Source organism: Stomoxys calcitrans, chromosome 5, assembly GCF_963082655.1.
Source record: "Stomoxys calcitrans chromosome 5, idStoCalc2.1, whole genome shotgun sequence".
NCBI lineage: Eukaryota > Metazoa > Arthropoda > Insecta > Diptera > Muscidae > Stomoxys > Stomoxys calcitrans.
Window position 1 is genome coordinate 71,669,988 of NC_081556.1, and position 18,372 is coordinate 71,688,359.

At 37.7% G+C, this 18,372-nt stretch overlaps 1 protein-coding gene across 16 annotated transcripts in view; it reads right to left on the bottom strand.

The window, feature by feature from the left end:
• The window catches only part of LOC106088760 (transient receptor potential cation channel trpm), a 572,136-nt gene that overhangs the window by 40,428 nt on the left and 513,336 nt on the right, over positions 1-18,372 (bottom strand). For 6 of the 16 annotated variants that reach the window (XM_059369571.1, XM_059369569.1, XM_059369565.1 and 3 more), the window contains 5 exons: positions 15,873-15,911; positions 10,548-10,694; positions 4,218-4,375; positions 3,949-4,139; positions 3,703-3,848 (listed from right to left, as the gene is read on the bottom strand). In XM_059369571.1, coding sequence (XP_059225554.1) covers positions 3,703-3,848; positions 3,949-4,139; positions 4,218-4,375; positions 10,548-10,694; positions 15,873-15,911 — 681 coding nt within the window. The remainder of the gene's footprint in view (positions 1-3,702; positions 3,849-3,948; positions 4,140-4,217; positions 4,376-10,547; positions 10,695-15,872; positions 15,912-18,372) is intronic. The other 10 variants (XM_059369573.1, XM_059369564.1, XM_059369563.1 and 7 more) reach the window with 3 other exon arrangements.

Here is an 18,372-nt window from a genome sequence, read left to right on the forward strand (position 1 = left end):
ATGAGTGCGGGACACATACAGAGCAGATGGGCTACAGTCTCATCTTCCTCGACATCCTCACAGCTTCTGCAGAAGTCATTACTTGCAACCTTCAGTCTGTCAGCATGTTTGCCGATCAGACAGTGACTTGTCACAATTGCTGAGACGAATTTTCTAGCCAGCGACAACAAAGCGATAGACCACTTCAAGTCTAGATTAAGCCACATTATTTTGTTCACATCCCCCGCTTTGTGAACATGTGTCATTCTTGACTTGATCCTGAAGACTTGGCTTACATGTCGCTGGAGGCGCAGATTCTCGTTCCCTGGAATGTGTAAGGTAGTTCATGGTTTCGCAAGCTCATCCGCTCTACAATTCCCTGGGATGTTCGTGTGGCCCGGCAGCCAGATCAGGTGAATTTTGAACTTTCAGCTATCTCGTCGATGGATCTCCGATAGTCAAAAATGAGCTGCATAGCCGGGAGGCTCAACAGTCATGTGGATTTGAACAAAGCGATGGTAGTGAACAAGAAAGTCTAGCTACCTTTCGAAACGGAATGTATACAAGTGGCTGCTATCTCTATGTCCAAGGATCTGTTGATCAGGCAATTTCTTTTCAGTAAATTTTCAATAATCAAATCTGTTTGCTTAACATAATTCTCATGATCATTAGGCTCGACTCTACATTGGAGAAAAAACAACTAAGGTTAGGTTTAAGTGGCAGTCTGTCATCAGACTCACCTACACGTTTTCGTCCATTGTGAAAACTTAGCTTACATGTCGCTAGAGGCACACCCACAGATTCCAGTGTCTCTGGTCTCGCAAGCTCGTCTGCTTTAGAATTCCCTGAGACTGCTGCCTGGTATTCTGAGAAGATATTTATGCCAATTGACGTAGTGACATTATATCTTAACCACCTTAACTGCAAGGATCTCTGCTTGATATACACTGCAGTGATCGGGTAACCTCTTCGATATGACCAGTTCTAGATCTTTGGAGTACACCCCGTAGCCCACCTGATCGTTTAGTTTGGAACCATCCATAAAGAAGTCTATGTAACTTCTGTTACCAGGAATATCGTAGTTCCAATCGGTTCTATCAGGAATAGAAACACAGTACTTTTATCAAAAAGCGGTTCTGGTAAGGTGTAATTCATATTGCCTGGAACATCGGATATTGTATCAAGTATAACACAGTGACCGTGGCCGCCACATGACAAATGAGAAAGCTCCCTTAACCTCACGGCAGTGGTCGCTGCAATTTGTGTAGCCACAATGTCCAGAGTCATAAGATGTAATATTAAATTCAGTGCATCAGATGGTGTCATCCTCAGTGCGGCTGTGATGCACAAATAAGCCATCCTTTTAATCCGGTTAAGTATTGGGCAGTAGGTGGATTTTTGAAGCGCCGTCCACCAGACCACAGCACCATATAGCATAATAGGTCTGACAACTGCAGTATATACCCAATGCATGACACGCGGACTAAATTCCCACCTATTGCCAATGGCTCTCTTGCAGGTGTATAGGGCAAGAGTGGCCTTTCTTGCCCTTTCCAAAATGTTGGATTTGAAGTTCAATTTCCTGTCCAGCAAAACACCCAGGTATTTTGCGGTTTCCCTAAATGGAACAATCTCTCCAACCAAGGAGACAGGTTCCACTGTAGGCAACTTGTATCTTCTGCAGAAAGAACTACTTTTGTCATGCACGGATTTATACCCAGACCACTTTCGGTAGCCCACTTTGCTGTTGCACGTAGAGCTTCCTGAATAATATCTCTTAGAGTGCTGGAAAACTTTGCCCTAACCGCAATTGCCACGTCATCAGCATGCGCGACCACTTTTACGCCATTTTCTTCCAGCGACAATAATATATTGTTAATGGCTATATTCCAAAGTAGAGGAGACAGTACACTTCCTTTAGGTGTTCCTCTGCTTACCAATCTTTTTAGATCCACACATCCGAAGCCTGCCGTAATGCAGTTGATGCTTAGAAACTCCGACTCCTTCATGATTGACGTCGGTTTTATATTATTGAAAGCACTTTTAATGTCAAGAAATGCTACCACTGCATATGCCTTGACAACGATAGAACCCGCTATGTAGCCGACTAGATCATGAAGAGATGTTTTAGTGGAATTGCCTTTACTATATGCATGCTGCTGCCGCGAAAGGCGATCTCCAGGGATCTTTGCCCTAAGATATGTTTCTATCAACCTCTCAAGAGTCTTCAGCATAAAGGATGACAGACTAATAGGACGAAAATCTTTCGCCTTCGTGTGGTAGGGTTTTCCTGCTTTTGGAATGAAAATTGCCTTCGTGTCCCTCCATCCCACATGTATATATTACATTCTGATACAAGAAGAGCCAGGGAACCAGTCTATCAGACACATTTTTTGATTCAACCGGTGATACATCATCAGGGCCTGGCGACTTAAAGGAGTCGAAACTTCTTTTTGCCCAAAGGATTTTCGGCTCAGACACAATTTTCCTAATGGCCTTCGACGAATGCATACCAGTGACAAGCTCTTCTGGCGCCACGTTGTCCGTTGTAGAATTTCCCGGGAAATGTGTATCAACAAGTAGTTCTAGTGTTTCCTCACTAGACATTGTCCATACACTCTCTAACTTCTGGATATACCCCACCGTAATATGTCTCGAGGACTGAATCTTCCTTAGCCTAGAGGCCTCAGATGTATCCTCCACGGAACTGCAGAATTCAACCCAGGATTTTTTCTGAGCCTTTCTAAGCTTGCCCTTATATTTTCTTAGGTCAACCTTATAGATGTCCCAATCGTGTGGTGCTCTTGTGGCTTTTGCTATGTTGAAGAGTTTTCTGCAGTCCTTCCGTAGACCAACCAGTTCTGGGTTCCACCGTGGCGGTCGCTGTTTGCCCCTTGGCTTGGCACTAGGGTATGCTGACACAAGCGAGTCATTCAGGGCCTTCGCGATTCGCTTGGTCATTATGTCTACATCCTCCGTAGTTTCCACTTCCTTTACTAGTCTAGAAGGGATAGTGGTGCAGAATTTATGCCAAAATTTATTCCAATCCGCCTTTTTAGCATCACTTCCTACAATGAGGCTTTTCTTCCCTACAGAATCAGCTTCAACCAGCGACTTAAGGTTTGAAGGCGGCATCTCTGAATCGTGTGTCATATATCTTCAGTGCTTAGCGACGGAAGAAGAAAAGCATTTGCAAAAACAACTAAAGTAAAAGCAAAATTTTGTTTATATTGCAAAGCCTTTGAACTTAAAAAGTCATGGAATGGCGTATGTGATACGCCCAGGACACCCATGTAGCATTTTTTAAAACTTGTTTTAGTATGAATGTTGCATGCACACATACACATTAATCTTTATGAAATTGCAATTTACTTTTTACAAATAAAAAGTGAAAACTTCTAACGAAGGTCTACCCCACTCATAATTAATCGATAAATATGAACTTGATTAGTGTTCTCCATTCTACAGCACAAATGTGGACAAATGTGCATCATCACAAGGATGCCACTGCTGCTGCTGATGATGATGATGGACATTTGTCATATGCATATGTGGGTGGATGGATTGATTAGTCCTCCATCAGTGTTCGTTGCTCTTTATTTTTATTGACCGCATAATATTTACACACACACGCACGCACGCACACACACAGAAAACTTTCAGTGACGTTGAATGCTGTTGTTGAGTGGTTAGATGGCTGTTGGTTTTGTATGGTTTACTCACCTCTCTAATGAGACGCCATGTTGGTTCCATATTTGGGAAAAGTATGGCCTGCCTGCTGACACCGAAACTCATTAAGACAACGGCTAACAGGACAACGAAGTAAATCATATTCTTCACCATTTTGCCCATCATCGTCACCAAAGGACCTAAATGCATCGGATGGCAAGAAAAGGTTCGCGTTTATTTAGATAGGGGGAGATCTTTTTGTGTCCTAAGTCAATCTTAAGCCAAAAAATAAACACTTACCCAAATATTTGTTAACACCCAAAATGTTGAGAATTCTCAGATACCAATATATACTGTCGACACAATAGAACACCCTGCCAATGTCCATGGTGTTGGGTCGAAAACGCAACGAGAGTCCAATGAAGAAGAGTATTATGGCGGCACCATCACAAGGATTCCACATGTTCCAAGCCCACACCGAAAACTTATGGCTGCCGAAGAGAACAAATGGAGAAGGGTAAACAAAAAGACTCAATCAAGGTATCGCAGAGAAGTTTTAAGATTCTTACGTAATTGCCACTGGCTCCGAAGAGACAATTTCGCGAATTTTCTCAAAACCCAGTGTTGTAATGTAAGCAATCGAGTATATTTCCTGCCATCTTGGAACGGGCTCCATTTTCACCAATACCGTAAATGTGAACATCACAAGAAAAAACATGTACGCAATCTGCAAATGGTTAAGAATAGTTAAAATTATTATGCTATGATTGTACTCTAGCACTTACAAATGATATTTCGGTACTACTAAATTAATTTATTTTTATTTGGCATTGGCAACTCTGCTGCTTCCTATAATATTTTGATGTTTCTATCCCACCTTGGCACGTTATTTTCTAATCCATCAATATTTTTCTACAACAGCTCTTGATATGTGGATATAGCCCAGGGCTATTACTTACAATTTTTGTCCGGATTTACTTTTTTTTTTTGACAATAAAAAACAATTTATAGTTATTTTCGGAGGGAAAATTTACGTGATCTAAATTGTTTTTGCTATATCGGACTTTGACAAAATTTCGCATTTACAGTACTTAAATAAAATGATGTCATCTTGAAAAGGCATTGGAATATCCATGATCCATATAACGAAGTCCGCTGATAAAAATTCAGAGCGAAACAGAATCACATTTATCTGGCCTTTAAAATGTTTTGTGCTTTGCTATTCTTTGATTAATACGCTTTAAACAAAATGTTCTTGGCCGGACAATATCCAGTAAAAGATTGTCAATAATAATTAATTTATTAAATTTATTGTATGGGTGCGTTTGTGACAATTATACCCATTCATGTCATACGCCATACGTCACTCATTATACCCTACACCACTACTGTGGTACAGGGTAATATAACTGCATTTGCATTTGTCTGTAACACTCGAAAGGAAGAGAGATAGACCCATTGATAAGTATATCGATCGACTCCGAATCACTTTCTGATCTGAATTAGCTATGTCCGTCTGTCCATGTTAATTTGTGTACAAAGTACAGGTCGCAATTTTCATCCGATGGTCTTCAAACTTGGTATGGGCATCTTTTTCGGCCTAGAGACGAAGCCTATTGAAATTGGAAAAAATCGGTTCAGATTGGGATATAGCTCCCATCGTCCGATTTGGGGTAATACAGCAATAAAATGGTCATTTGTTAACCGATTCTCTGGAAATTTGGCAGGAAGGATTTTTATGACTCTCAATATTACTGGTGAATTTCATAGAAATCGGTTCAGATAGAGATATAGGTCTCATATATATATATATATCGCCCGATTTTCACACCTAGACCCACTGCAAGCGCATTTATTGACCAATCTTCCCAAAATTTCCCAATTGTGCAACGGTTTCCTTGACGACTTCCACAATCTCCATAAAGTTTGGTCGAAATCGGTTCAGATTTAGATATAGCTCCCATGTATATGTTCCTTAGATTTTGGGTAATTTGTTGTCATTTGTCAACCGTAGATATTAAATTTTGAACGTATTTGGTTTGCTCGAAATTTGATACAAGAATTTTAATAATCTATCTGGATACGTCCGCCGAGGTCCATCAAAATTGGTTCACAATTAGATGTAGCCCCCTTTTAATTTTATAGGGTAGGTGTAGGATATTAAAAAATCGGCACCGCCCGACTTTTGCCTTTTTCTAACTGGTTTTCCATGTAAAAATCGTTGGTAACAACTATTTGCAACTCAAATCGCGAAATCATAGGTGCTTGATCTTTATGACTTCTATTTCTCCAGTGGAACATATCTAACTTACTATATGAAGATCCCGTGGCTTATACTGATGTCTGAATTCCATTTTAACACATTGAGTGCCAAGCGTTTTGACGAAAACCTTCCCAGGAGGCCAAACATTTTTTTGTTAAATGACCATATTCCGATATAGCTGCTAAAGTTACATAGGTGGTAAAATTTTCACCAGATGTGAACAATACTTGCCACAGCCAATTTCAGCCAAATCATATAATAATTGCGGTTTCCATGGGCTCAATTAATCAAATCGGGAGATGAGTTTATATGGGAGCAATATACCAATCTTAACTGATTTGGCCCGTTTGCAATCCTCCAGCGTCATAGGTGGGCATGACAGGTCAAAATGGCCTCAAATATTAGACAGAAATGTAAATTTCAAGTAATATAAAAAACAAGTAAAAGCGCGCTATATTCGGCTGGGCCGAATCTTATATACCATCCACCATGGATCGCGTTTGTCGAGCTCTTGCCACGGTATCTCTTTTTAGGCAAACAAAGGATAAAAGAAAAGAATTGCTATGTTATTGGAACAATATCAAGTTATGCTTTGTTTCGGACCATATTTGAGCTGAATATTGGAGATCATAGTAAAAGTCATTGTGTAAAATTTCAGCCAAATCTAGTAAGAATTGCGCACTTTAGGGGGTGAAGAAGTAAAATAGGAGGATGGCAGCAATATCAGGTTATGGACCGATTTTAACTATTCCTAGCACAGTTGTTGAAAGTCATAACAAAACACCTCATGCAAAATTTCAGCCAAATCGGATAATAATTGCGTCCCCTAGTGGCCCAAGAACTCAAGACCCCAGATCGGTTTATATGGCGGCTATACAAAAACGTGGACCGATAATGCCTATTTACAATCCCAACCGACCTACACTAATAAGAAGTATTTGTGCAAAATTTCAAGCGGCTAGCTTTACTCCTTCGAAAGTTAGCGTGCTTTCGATAGACAGACGGACGGACATGGCTAGTTCGACTTAAAATGTCATGACGATCAAGAATATATACAGTTTATGGGGTCTTCGACGAATAATTCGAGGAGTTACAAATAGAATGATGAAATTAGTATACCCCAATCCTATGGTGGAGGGTATAACTAGCCGAACCGGGCCCGCTCCGACGCTCCTTCTTTTATACTATAAGGAAAAAATCCTCTGAATATTTGTATTCTGCTTTTAAGAGGTTTTAGAGAAATATGCGGCAAAGGCCTATACGTATTTCTCTTGAACAGCATTTAACTTCCAAATGCCTCTTTTTGAATCCCATTGGATACGTATTGGTTGAACAGCTCTGGGGGAGGATTTTTTGTCCTTTAATTTTGGACGTTAGATATACTACTTTCCTTTAAGCCGCTGGAGCGATTTTGGGGGTAAGTTTGAATCCCCTTTTTCAATGATTGGTGTATTGTTCTACTTGCGGGATTTTTTATGTGGGACGTCGTCAGAGACATTGGCTCTCAGATTGGGCTCCATATTTTCATGATTAGTGAATTTTTTCTTGTATGTTGTTTTTAGGCAGATGGAGTGGCCCTAGATACTTGGTCCCGAAAAATAATATCAGATTAGTACTTCAGACCCCAATATCTCTTATTCGAATCCCATATGCCTATGGGCGGTAAATATGTGCTGTTTGGGGATATTTTGGGGGCAAGACGCCCAATCAGTTAAATCTTCATGCTCTACTCTCAAACGCCTTTCATTTGAGCCCAATATTGCCATGGTCGGTAAATATTTCCAGTTTAGGGGGCGATATCCGAGATATCCCTAGTCCATTGTGACCGTTGCTTGTTATTTTATATAGGCTTTTTGCGTCCTACAAAAAGTGCGATGCTTTTTTCTCGTTTTTATTTTAGTTTGATTTCATTTTACTTTTCTTTTTAGTTAAAATAACAAGAAAAAGTCGTTAAGTTTGGCCGGGCCGAACTTTAGATATCCACCACCTCCGGTATATATGTATACGCCCTTTCATCAAAATCCAGTGAAAAATGCATACCTTATGCCCCATAGCAGCTATATCGAAATATGATCCGATATGGGCTAAATACTAATAAGTACAAGTCATTGTTGAATTGTTTATATCAAAATATTGGTCTTTTAGTAGTTATATCTAAAAATAAATCGATTTGAACCATATGCGACACGGATGTCGAAAAGCCTAACATAAGTCACTGTGTAAAATTTCAGCGAAATCGGATTGTAAATGCGCCTTTTAGGGGGCCAAGACTTTAAATCGTGACATCGGTCTATATCCAAATCTGGGCCGACTTGGGCCAAGTTGCAGAAAAATGTCGAAGAGCCTAACACAACCCACTTTCCCAAATATCGGCGAAATCGGACAACAAATGCGCCTTTTATGGCCCCAAAACCTTAAATCGAGAGATCGGTCTATATGGCAGCTATATCCAAATCTCGTCCGATGTGGGCCAAATTGAACAAGAATGTCGAAAGGCTCAATTTAACACACTATTCCAAGTTTCAGCAAAATCGGATAATAAATGTGGCTTTTATGGGCCTAAGACCCTAAATCGTCAGAATCTGTGCAAAGTTTCAGCTCAATATTTATATTTTTGAAGACTGTAGCGTGATTTCAACAAACGGACGGACATGGCTAGATCGTCTTAGATTTTTACGTTGATCAAGAATATATATATTTTATAGTGTCGTAAATGGATATTTCGATCTGTTGCAAACGGAATGATAAAATGAATATACCGCAATACTTCGGTGGTGGGTATAAAAATATAATCAAATAAAAGGCAAAAACCTACAATGTCAAAGCGATCGTTAAGTGAAAAGGAATTATTGGAAGTCTTGACAGAGAGTGATAAAGATTTTTCTAATGATGATGATTGTGTTTGGATACCGGAGGTTTCGTATTTTGACTCTGAGCCTGACATAGATCGTATGGGAATCGATGACATGTTGTTATACCCTTCACCGTAGGATAGGGTATACTAATTTCGTCATTCTGTTTGTAACACCTCGAAATATGCGCCTAAGACCCCATAAAGTATATATATTCTTGATCGTCATGACATTCTAAGTCGATCTAGCCGTGTCCGTCCGTCCGTCTGTCTGTCGAAAGCACGCTAACTTTCGAAGGAGTAAAGCTAGGCGCTTCAAATTTTGCACACATACTTTTTATTAGTGTAGGTCGGTTGGGTTTGTAAATGGGCTATATCGGTCCACGTTTTGATATAGCTGCCAAATAAACCGATCTTAGATATTAAATTCTTGAGCCTCTAGTGGGCGCAATTTTCGTCCGATTTGACTGAAATGTTGCACGCGGTGTTCTGGTATTACTTCCAATAACTGTGCTAAATCGGATCATAACTTGATATAGCTGCCATATAAACCGATCTTGGAGGGCGCAATTCTCATCCTATTTGGAAATTAAAATTTTGTATGAGGTGTTTTGTTATGATTCCCAACAACTGCTTTTATTATGGCCCAAATTGGTAAATAACCTAGTGTAGCTGCCATATAAACCGATCTGTGATATTGATTTCTTGAGCTCTAGAGGGCCCAATTCTCATCCGATTTGGGCAAAATTTTATACAATTTCTCTCATGACCTTCAACATTCGTGTCTAATATGGTCTGAATCGATCAATAGCTTGATACAGCTCCCATATAAACCGATCTCCCTATTTTGCTTCTTGAGACCATACAAGGCGCAATTCTTATCCGAATGGACTGAAATATTACACAATGACTTCTGCAATGTTCAGCATTAATTTATGGTCCGAATCGGACTATAACTTGATAAAGCTCCAGTAGCATAACAGTTCTTATTCAATATTCTATGTTTGCCTAAAAGAGATACCGCGCATAGAACTACAATAGTTATTTTTAGGATATATCTTTATGCATCTCGATATAAATATTTTAACAAAAATGTTCATAGGTTTACAACAAATCTAATATATTTGAAGAAAATGGAAAAACGAATACTTAGGAGTGTCACTGTATATTCTTGATCGTCTTAACGATCTAGTTCGATCTAGCCATGTCCGTCCGCATATGCGATGTGTATTATATGTATGTTAGTTTCCCTTTGGTCTTTTCCAGGATTATGCGTAGTACTTGCCTGCTATACAGGTCTAACACCGTATTGATAAGGTCCAATTGCCAAGATGACTTTAGATTTGAATCTCTCACACAGTTCGTTGTGTAATTGGCGAATACTGTTTTGTCTCCTATCTTTTAAACAGGATGCCTGGGTTGCAATCATTTATATTCGCTCTTATAGACAAATAACGCATCAAACTATTGCATACGACTTATCGGCAGTCTGTAATAATTCGACTGACAACCCCGCCATTAGACAATTCTGCTGACTGTTCATAGATCATCTTGCAACTGTTACAGCAGTAATCGTAATATTTATTATAACCATTATAACCATATAATGTACCAGCCAAATGCAAAGCACTTACTCGGTAAGATATCTCTATCCAATGGCTCAAATATTTTCAATGACTTTGAGCACAATTGGGATTCTTTGTGTGCCGAATTATCAAATAAATTATATAATCGTGACGGTCTTATAGCAAAATAGTTTCTCAAACAACTATAGTTAATACTTACGGAATCTGCCCAAAACTTTGTTATTGGCGCTGTGTAGAACTCGTAGACCTTCTTCTTGAGTCGCAAAGGCTGATGCTGTTTCACTTCATACTCGGTGTTGTGGAAAAAATCACGAAACTGAGAGGGATCAGAATCCGTCAATGATACCTGTTGTCATTATTCGCAACGCGAGTTTATGATGTTAAATGCAAAATGAAACATACAAAGCCATGAATTATTATCAATGTTTCTAAAGGCTATTTTAGCATATCTTAGTCAATGTAAAGCTAAAATTTATACCACAAAATACACTTAAGCAAATATTATTTACAAACGGTCCATACAAAATACAAAGGAATGAACCAATGTCCTAAAAAACCATAAACACTCAGTAAAATGCTGATGAAGAGAACACACATCTTAAAAATGTTTTGATTTTTAAATATTGTTTTATTTGTAATTGTTTGATTATATCCTTAATGTTTTAATATTTTTAACCATTTTATTTTATTGTTGTTGTTGTATTTAAAAGTAATAACATGCTTTGCACTGATATTGTAGTATAAATGTGTGAATGAAGCCTTAATTTCAAAATCTACTTCTTATTGCCGCGTGTAGAGATGCTGATATAATTAATATTTGCTTAGAAAACATTAAATGGGTTCTTACAACTCAAAAATGTGTCATTACGTGCCAATAGTTTCCCAATGAATTCGTCTTACTTTGGAAATAAGAATTCAAATTTAAATAGGAGTTCAGATAATGTGTAAGCTTACATGATGCTTAATAGGGTGGGTATCTACTACAAATTCCAAGAAGTTTTCTTCATGAATCTCTGTCTCTAAAATCAAGATTAAGCTATCGGTTTTTAGCGGCAGAAACGAAGTATGATTAAGATGAAACGAAATATATCATTTGTTGGCTATATACTGAAATCTCGATTTTGAACCATGACTTCTTGGGAGAAAAATTCTTATGAGTTGTCGAAAATTGCTTTTCTACAATAGATTGATAATTTTTTTTGGCAAATTGAACCAAAGTAAAAAGCGTCGCAAGACGTTAACACATTCATCCAAAACACGTTCGACAAAATGGCTTGGTCAGACCTCTAGTATGAGTTCGGAGTAAAGAAATTTTTGATGCATACAATTATTATTTGGTTTCCTTTACCACCATTGAAAAAGTTTATGCTAGGATTATTTTTGGCTTCAAGGAATGTAGTTGCTTGCAAATGTACTTTATCTGGAAGAGCGTGAACTTTCTCCAAGTTTGTGTGTCATTGCTGTTTTTGCATAGTTCTGAAGATGCAAAAGACTTGGATACAAAGTTAATTTTTGCTGAAGTTGAGTACAGGAAGGAGAGAAGAGTAACCTTTGTATTATGCTTACAGCAATAAGATTGAAACGGTGTCACTATAAAGCACGTACTAAACGTTAACTTCGGTCAGCCAAAATGTAGACACCGATATACACGTAAATATGTTTAATATTTGAGGCTATATCTACGAGTTCTTAGCCGAATATACTCTCTTTTAGGTGTGCAAAATATTAAATCAAGTTGTAGGGCAGTAAGGATTCAGTCGTATAATTACAGTCATAACTGTACGTAGTATATTGAATAACAGTTTTTTTTTGATTTCAACATCATTTTCAAGTGTTATTCAGATAATACCAGCATGAGCTCAGAAATTTAATTTTTGTGTCAGATATTCCATTTATGATTCAGAAATTCTACTTGAAAAACAGATATTGCATTTAAAATTCGTCATGTGATCTAAGTTTTTTTCTGAATATATAGAGGTCATAGAAACATTGAAAAATTATTTCCTAATTTTAAAGATTCGATAAAAAGACAAGCAAACTTAACTTAAAGATGATCAAATTTCAATCTTTAAAAAAAATTATTATCTTTTGAGAAAGATATTTTCCTTGATTATAATGTTTTTTTTATTTTATTTTTAATGGTAGGTTAATAAATTATTGAATGATCATGTTATAAAGGCAAAAAATCTAAAATGTTGACCTTAATTTTAGATTTTTGCCTTTAATAACATGACTTGAAAGTAAGAAAATTGACTTTGGGTCAATAAAACAGTGTTCCTTAGTTAATAGGAGCGTCTTTAAATGTTTGGTTTTTTTAGGTTAAGATGCTAAGTTTAGAAAAAAGAATTTTCAAAAAATAATAATTGGTCGTGTTCGCTAATATATTGGAAATTAAATTTAAAGATAACATCTTCTATTCAGTGCTAAAATCCTTTTAATAAGGAAGTACCTCAAAATTTTGGCCAACCTTCTTTCCCTTTGGAATTTTTACATGAAATCAAAAATGTTTTAAGGGGATATTTAGAGAAAAAAGAACAATAAATTAAAAAAAAATACAAAGAATAAAAGTTTGCTATAAGTAATAAGATATAGGGATGTTCGAAACCAAGCACCGATTCCGATTGGTTTTAACTAGGCAAAATCCAGGCTTATTTTAGTCTTCCTTCATCTCAAATGTCGACACAAACATCCCGGAGGTGACACTTTGGCAGCCATCGTTAACATCCGCTGTAGGTAGTGAGCTCAAATGTGTCACTAGGTTGGGGCGTCGGGTTAGTATCCCATCACCCAGAAAACTTAAAGGAATTACTTTGAAAAAACGATAGGATTGAAAACGACCCCCTCAAACTTTTCAAGGACCATGGCTTGCGTATCTACACCTGGAATGTCCGAACTCGTAATAGAGAGGGCGCAGTATATGCAATGACGAATGCATTGGAAAAGTACAAGTCAGACATTACCGCTCGAGAAAGGTGCGGTAATGTCTGGCATGAAACAAGACATAAACTTGGCTGGGGATTAGTCATGGACTGAAACACTTGTAAAGACAAGCTTTTCCCCGGTGGATGAGAGCTTAGCCACAGTCCGCATAAAAGCCAAATTCTTCAACATCAGCCCTATTTGCGCCATTTCCCGACGGAAGATGAGGATATATTTTCTATGATATTAAAATCGTTGTGTTACATTTTATGCGCAAAGAGGGAAGGAAAGTATCTTATTCGCAACGCTCGGAAAATTTAGCCTACACCAAGTAACTGCCGATAATGGATTGAGGCTAATAGGCTCCGCAGCGGAAAAGAACATGACACAAGGATTCACAAGGGATTCATGGCTGTCAACCAATCAAAACACGAACAACCAATATGATTGTGATAGATCGAAGGTATTCAACCATAGTGTTAGAGGGACGAACATCGATTCGGATAATTAACTTGTTGTAGCGAAAATTTGCACCCGTCTTAATGTGGTGAGAAACGTATGATCTGACACCTCACAGAAGCTGGACGTTGAAAAGCTGCATACACAACATGTGACAATGGCATGCTCGCCTCGGCTGACCCACACCAAACTAGGTCTCAGACAGGCAGAGAGCCTATCGTGTGATCTCTTTAACATCCTGCTGGAGAAGATTATGCGAGATGCATATGTGAATAGGAATGGCACACTACTCACAAGGAATCACATGCTCCCCGCCTATGCCGACAATATCCATACTATGGGTCGGTCACTGGAAGAATCAATTGCAGCCTTTGAAAGTATTAAAAGAGAATCAACGAAAGTGGGTTTGATGATGAGACAAAGTGGATGGTAACAACTTCCGCAAAGTCCTTTTCACCCAAACAGATAAAGAAAATGGAGAAATTTGGAAACCATAACTTTGAGATAATCAGCATCTAACATGATATTGTCGTAAACGAAACACCAGATTTGAAATTGAACGGAGGCTAACAGATGCTAGTTTGAATTTAGCAAGCAGTTTAGAAGCAAAGCCAACTCGCAACAGACGAAAATCACACAATACCAGACACTAATACTAACCGTGCTGTTGTATGGCTCCGAAGCATGGGTCAACAACTAACACAAGTTCTAAAAACTGGTTTCCCATGTCCACCCACTTTTAGAAAATCGACTTCACTTCTTAGCATCATTTCCTCTGAAGTCCTTACTTTAATGACAACACACATCCATGTTACTCCAATAAGATGGACATTTAGTTCTCTTGTTGTTGGTATTAAGATTTTCGATGAATTCTGATATTTGTTGTTTACTCCAAACTGCTAGGTGACACACGAGGAAGAAGTTTTCCACGGAATATTCAGAGATTCGGCCAGCTTCGTCCAATCGGAACCTTTGCTATGGTTACTATGTCTGTTTACTCTCACATGAACTTTCTGATATGTATGTGCTTTATACTCTGAATTTTAATAGAAATATTCTGAATTTCAAATGGCACATTCTGAATTACAAATGAAATACCCTGAATTTTAATAAATTTAATTTAATTTTTAAATTTACAACTTGTAAATAATTTTCAATGTCTTAGTTACCGGTTATCTGGGAAGTTTGAAGGTTGGAAAAAGGAGTTGCGTCAAGGATGTATGCTGTCAATATATCCAACAACGCATGTGCGACGCATTTCTATTAGAATAAACATAGATTAATCCTTTTTTTTCTTGCGATCACTACAGACTCTTTCAATACCCAATAATAATTGACGATCAATTCAGGTATGAAAGTGGTCGGACTCGATCGAATGGAAGCTTTCCGTTATAAATTTCTATCCGGCATAGTGGATTGTTCCTGAAGTCTCTAGGTTACTTATTTCAAATACCGTTTTTTACTTAAACTGCGAAGCCCAAACTGACTTTAGCGCAGACATATCAGTGAGTGTGTTAAGTTTCAGCTTTGTCAACTCTATGTTAGGCGGATTATTATGACTTGAGTAGAACAACAATCATTGGAGTATAATTAAAATTTTAAAACCGAAACAAGGAGAAATTGCAAAGCCACCAGATCTGTATTCATGTTTATGGGACGATGTAAAGGTGATTTTTCCAATGTTATTCAAGAAACATTTAAAAACACATCCCAGAAATTTAAATGAAGATTGTTACATGTAAAACAAAAAAAAACCCTTATAGTTTTGTCTGTGATTTGTTGTGCATTTTGATAACATACTTTCTTTATTTAAACAAAAAATCAGATTATTTACAAGTTTTAATCTAAGGTAACCATGAAAATTGGAAATAAAGTAAAATAACATTGATTATAGATGGAAGAAGAAGATATGTATCTACGATGTAGCATGATGGTGAAGAGACCAGATTTTAACGCAGGGCACAGAGTATAGAAAGTAATGGATCTAAGAGTCGTTAACCAATTGGGTGATTTATAAATTTAGAATTCTCTTTGTTTTTCAATTCGCAGTGCAATAAGATTGTGCTATGACTAAGTAAATCTACGATAAAGCGACAAGAATAGCCAGAAAAATGACGAAAGGTTAACAAATTTTACGTTGACTAACTTTGGAGGGTGGTTCATCCGCTCCGGCAGTGAGATTAACCTGAAATTAGTCATTTGTGATACAAATTCAAACCAAGTAAACATAAACATCAAAGGAAATTATTACGAGTGGTATATATAGTAGTTAAATCTATACGCAAAAAAAGTGTTTGTGTGATTACGCCAAAGTCATAAATAAATAAAGATAGGAGCCTGTCGAATACTTATAATTTAATTTGCGTCTTCTGTGTGTGACGTGTGGGAGTGGGTGTTCTCAATGGATGTTAATTAAAAACTATAAAGGCGAAAATTTTACTTGTAGTTTGGTCAACAGTAGTATCTATAATAACTTAAAACACAATTTAGAATGACAATCTGAAAACTTCATGACCAAGCAGCAGACGTCTGAACTATAACGCTGAAATTGATTGGGAAAAGTTTGAGAGTTTACATAAATTTGTAGTAGGCCCGCTTTCGGTCAAATCGAGTTTGTAGTTAACGGAGCAACCTTCGGACATCACAAAATGAAATATACAAAAACTTAAGCCTATCTTTATTGAATCCTTTATTTTGTAGTAGTGATAAAGAGTCAGTCAAAGCAAATGAATTTTACTGGGTGAATTTTACTGACAAAGAAAACATAGACGGAAGGGAAGGTTATGTCAATGATGTTTTAAGATTTTAAGGGAAAAACTCTTTTGTGATTAAACGATTTGACCGATTTGATAAAACAATGAGAAAGATCTTAATTATAATGAGTTAGTGCCTATAGACCTACATACCACACACTACATAAATCATTTGACCTAAATCTAAAAAAAACAAGTAAAAGCGTGCTAAGTTCGGCCGGGCCGAATCTTATATACCCTCCACCATGGATCGCATTTTTCGAGTTCTTTTCCCGGCATCTCTTCTTAGGCAAAAAAGGATATAAGAGAAGAGTTGCTCTGCTATTAAAACGATATCAAGATATGGTCCGGTTCGGACCACAATTAATTTATATGTTGGAGACCTGTGTAAAATTTCAGCCAATTCGTAAAAGAATTGCGCCCATTGGGGCTCACGAAGTAAAATAGAGAGAACGATTTATATGGGATCTGTATCGGGCTATAGACCGATTTAGACCATAATAAACACGTTTGTTGATGGGCATGAGAGGATCCGTCGTACAAAATTTCAGGCATATCGGATAATAATTGCGACCTCTAGGGGTCAAGAAGTCAAGATCCCAGATCGTTTTATATGGCAGCTATATCAGGTTATGAACCGATTTGAACCTTATTTGACACAGTTGTTGAAAGTAAAAATAAAATACGTCATGCCAAATTTCAGCCAAATCGGATAGGAATTGCGCCCTCTAAAAGCTCAAGAAGTCAAATCCCCAGATCTGTTTATATGACAGCTATATCAGGTTATGGACCGATTTCAACCATACTTGGCACAGTTATTGGATATCATAACGAAATACTTCGTGCAAAAATTCATTAAAATCGGATAAGAATTGTGCCCTCTAGAGGCTCAAGAAGTCAAGACCCAAGATCGGTTTATATGGCAGCTATATCAGGTTATGGACCGATTTGAACCATACTTGGCACAGTTGTTGGATATCATAACAAAACACGTCGTGCAAAATTTCATTCCAATCGGATAAGAATTGCGCACTCTAGAGGCTCAAGAATTCAAGACCCTAGATCGGTTTATATGGCAGCTATATCAAAACATGGACCGATATGGCCCATTTACAATACCAACCGACCTACATTAACAAGAAGTATTTGTGCAAAATTTCAAGCGGCTAGCTTTACTCCTTCGGAAGTTAGCGTGCTTTCGACAGACAGACGGACGGGCGGACAGACGGACGGACATGGCTAGATCGACATAAAATGTCACGACGATCAAGAATATATATACTTTATGGGGTCTCAGACGAATATTTCGAGTAGTTACAAACAGAATGACGAAATTAGTATACCCCCCATCTTATGGTGGAGGGTATAAAAACAAGTAAGAGCGTGCTATGTTCGATCGATCTGGGCCAAATTAAAGAAAGATGTTGAAGGGCCTAATACAATTCACTGTTCCAAATTTCACCAAAATCGGATAATAAATTTGGCTTTTATGGGCCTAAGACCCCAAATCGCCGGGTCGATCCATGGTTGCCCAAAAAGTAATTGCGGATTTTTTAAAAGAAACTAAATGCATTTTTAATAAAACTAAGAATGAACTTTAATCAAATATACTTTTTTTACACTTTGTTTCTAAAGCAAGCTAAAAGTAACAGCTGATAACTGACAGAAGAAAAAATGCAATTACAGAGTCACAAGCCGTTGAAAAAATTTGTCAACGCCGACTATATGAAAAATAAGTTCGATCGAGTTAAATCGAGAGATAGGTCTATATGGCAGCTTTATCCAAAGCTGGACCGATCTGGGCGAAATTGAAGAAAGATGTTGAAGCGCCTAACATAATTCACTGTTCCAAATTTCAGCAAAATCGGATAATAAATTTGGCTTTTATGGGCC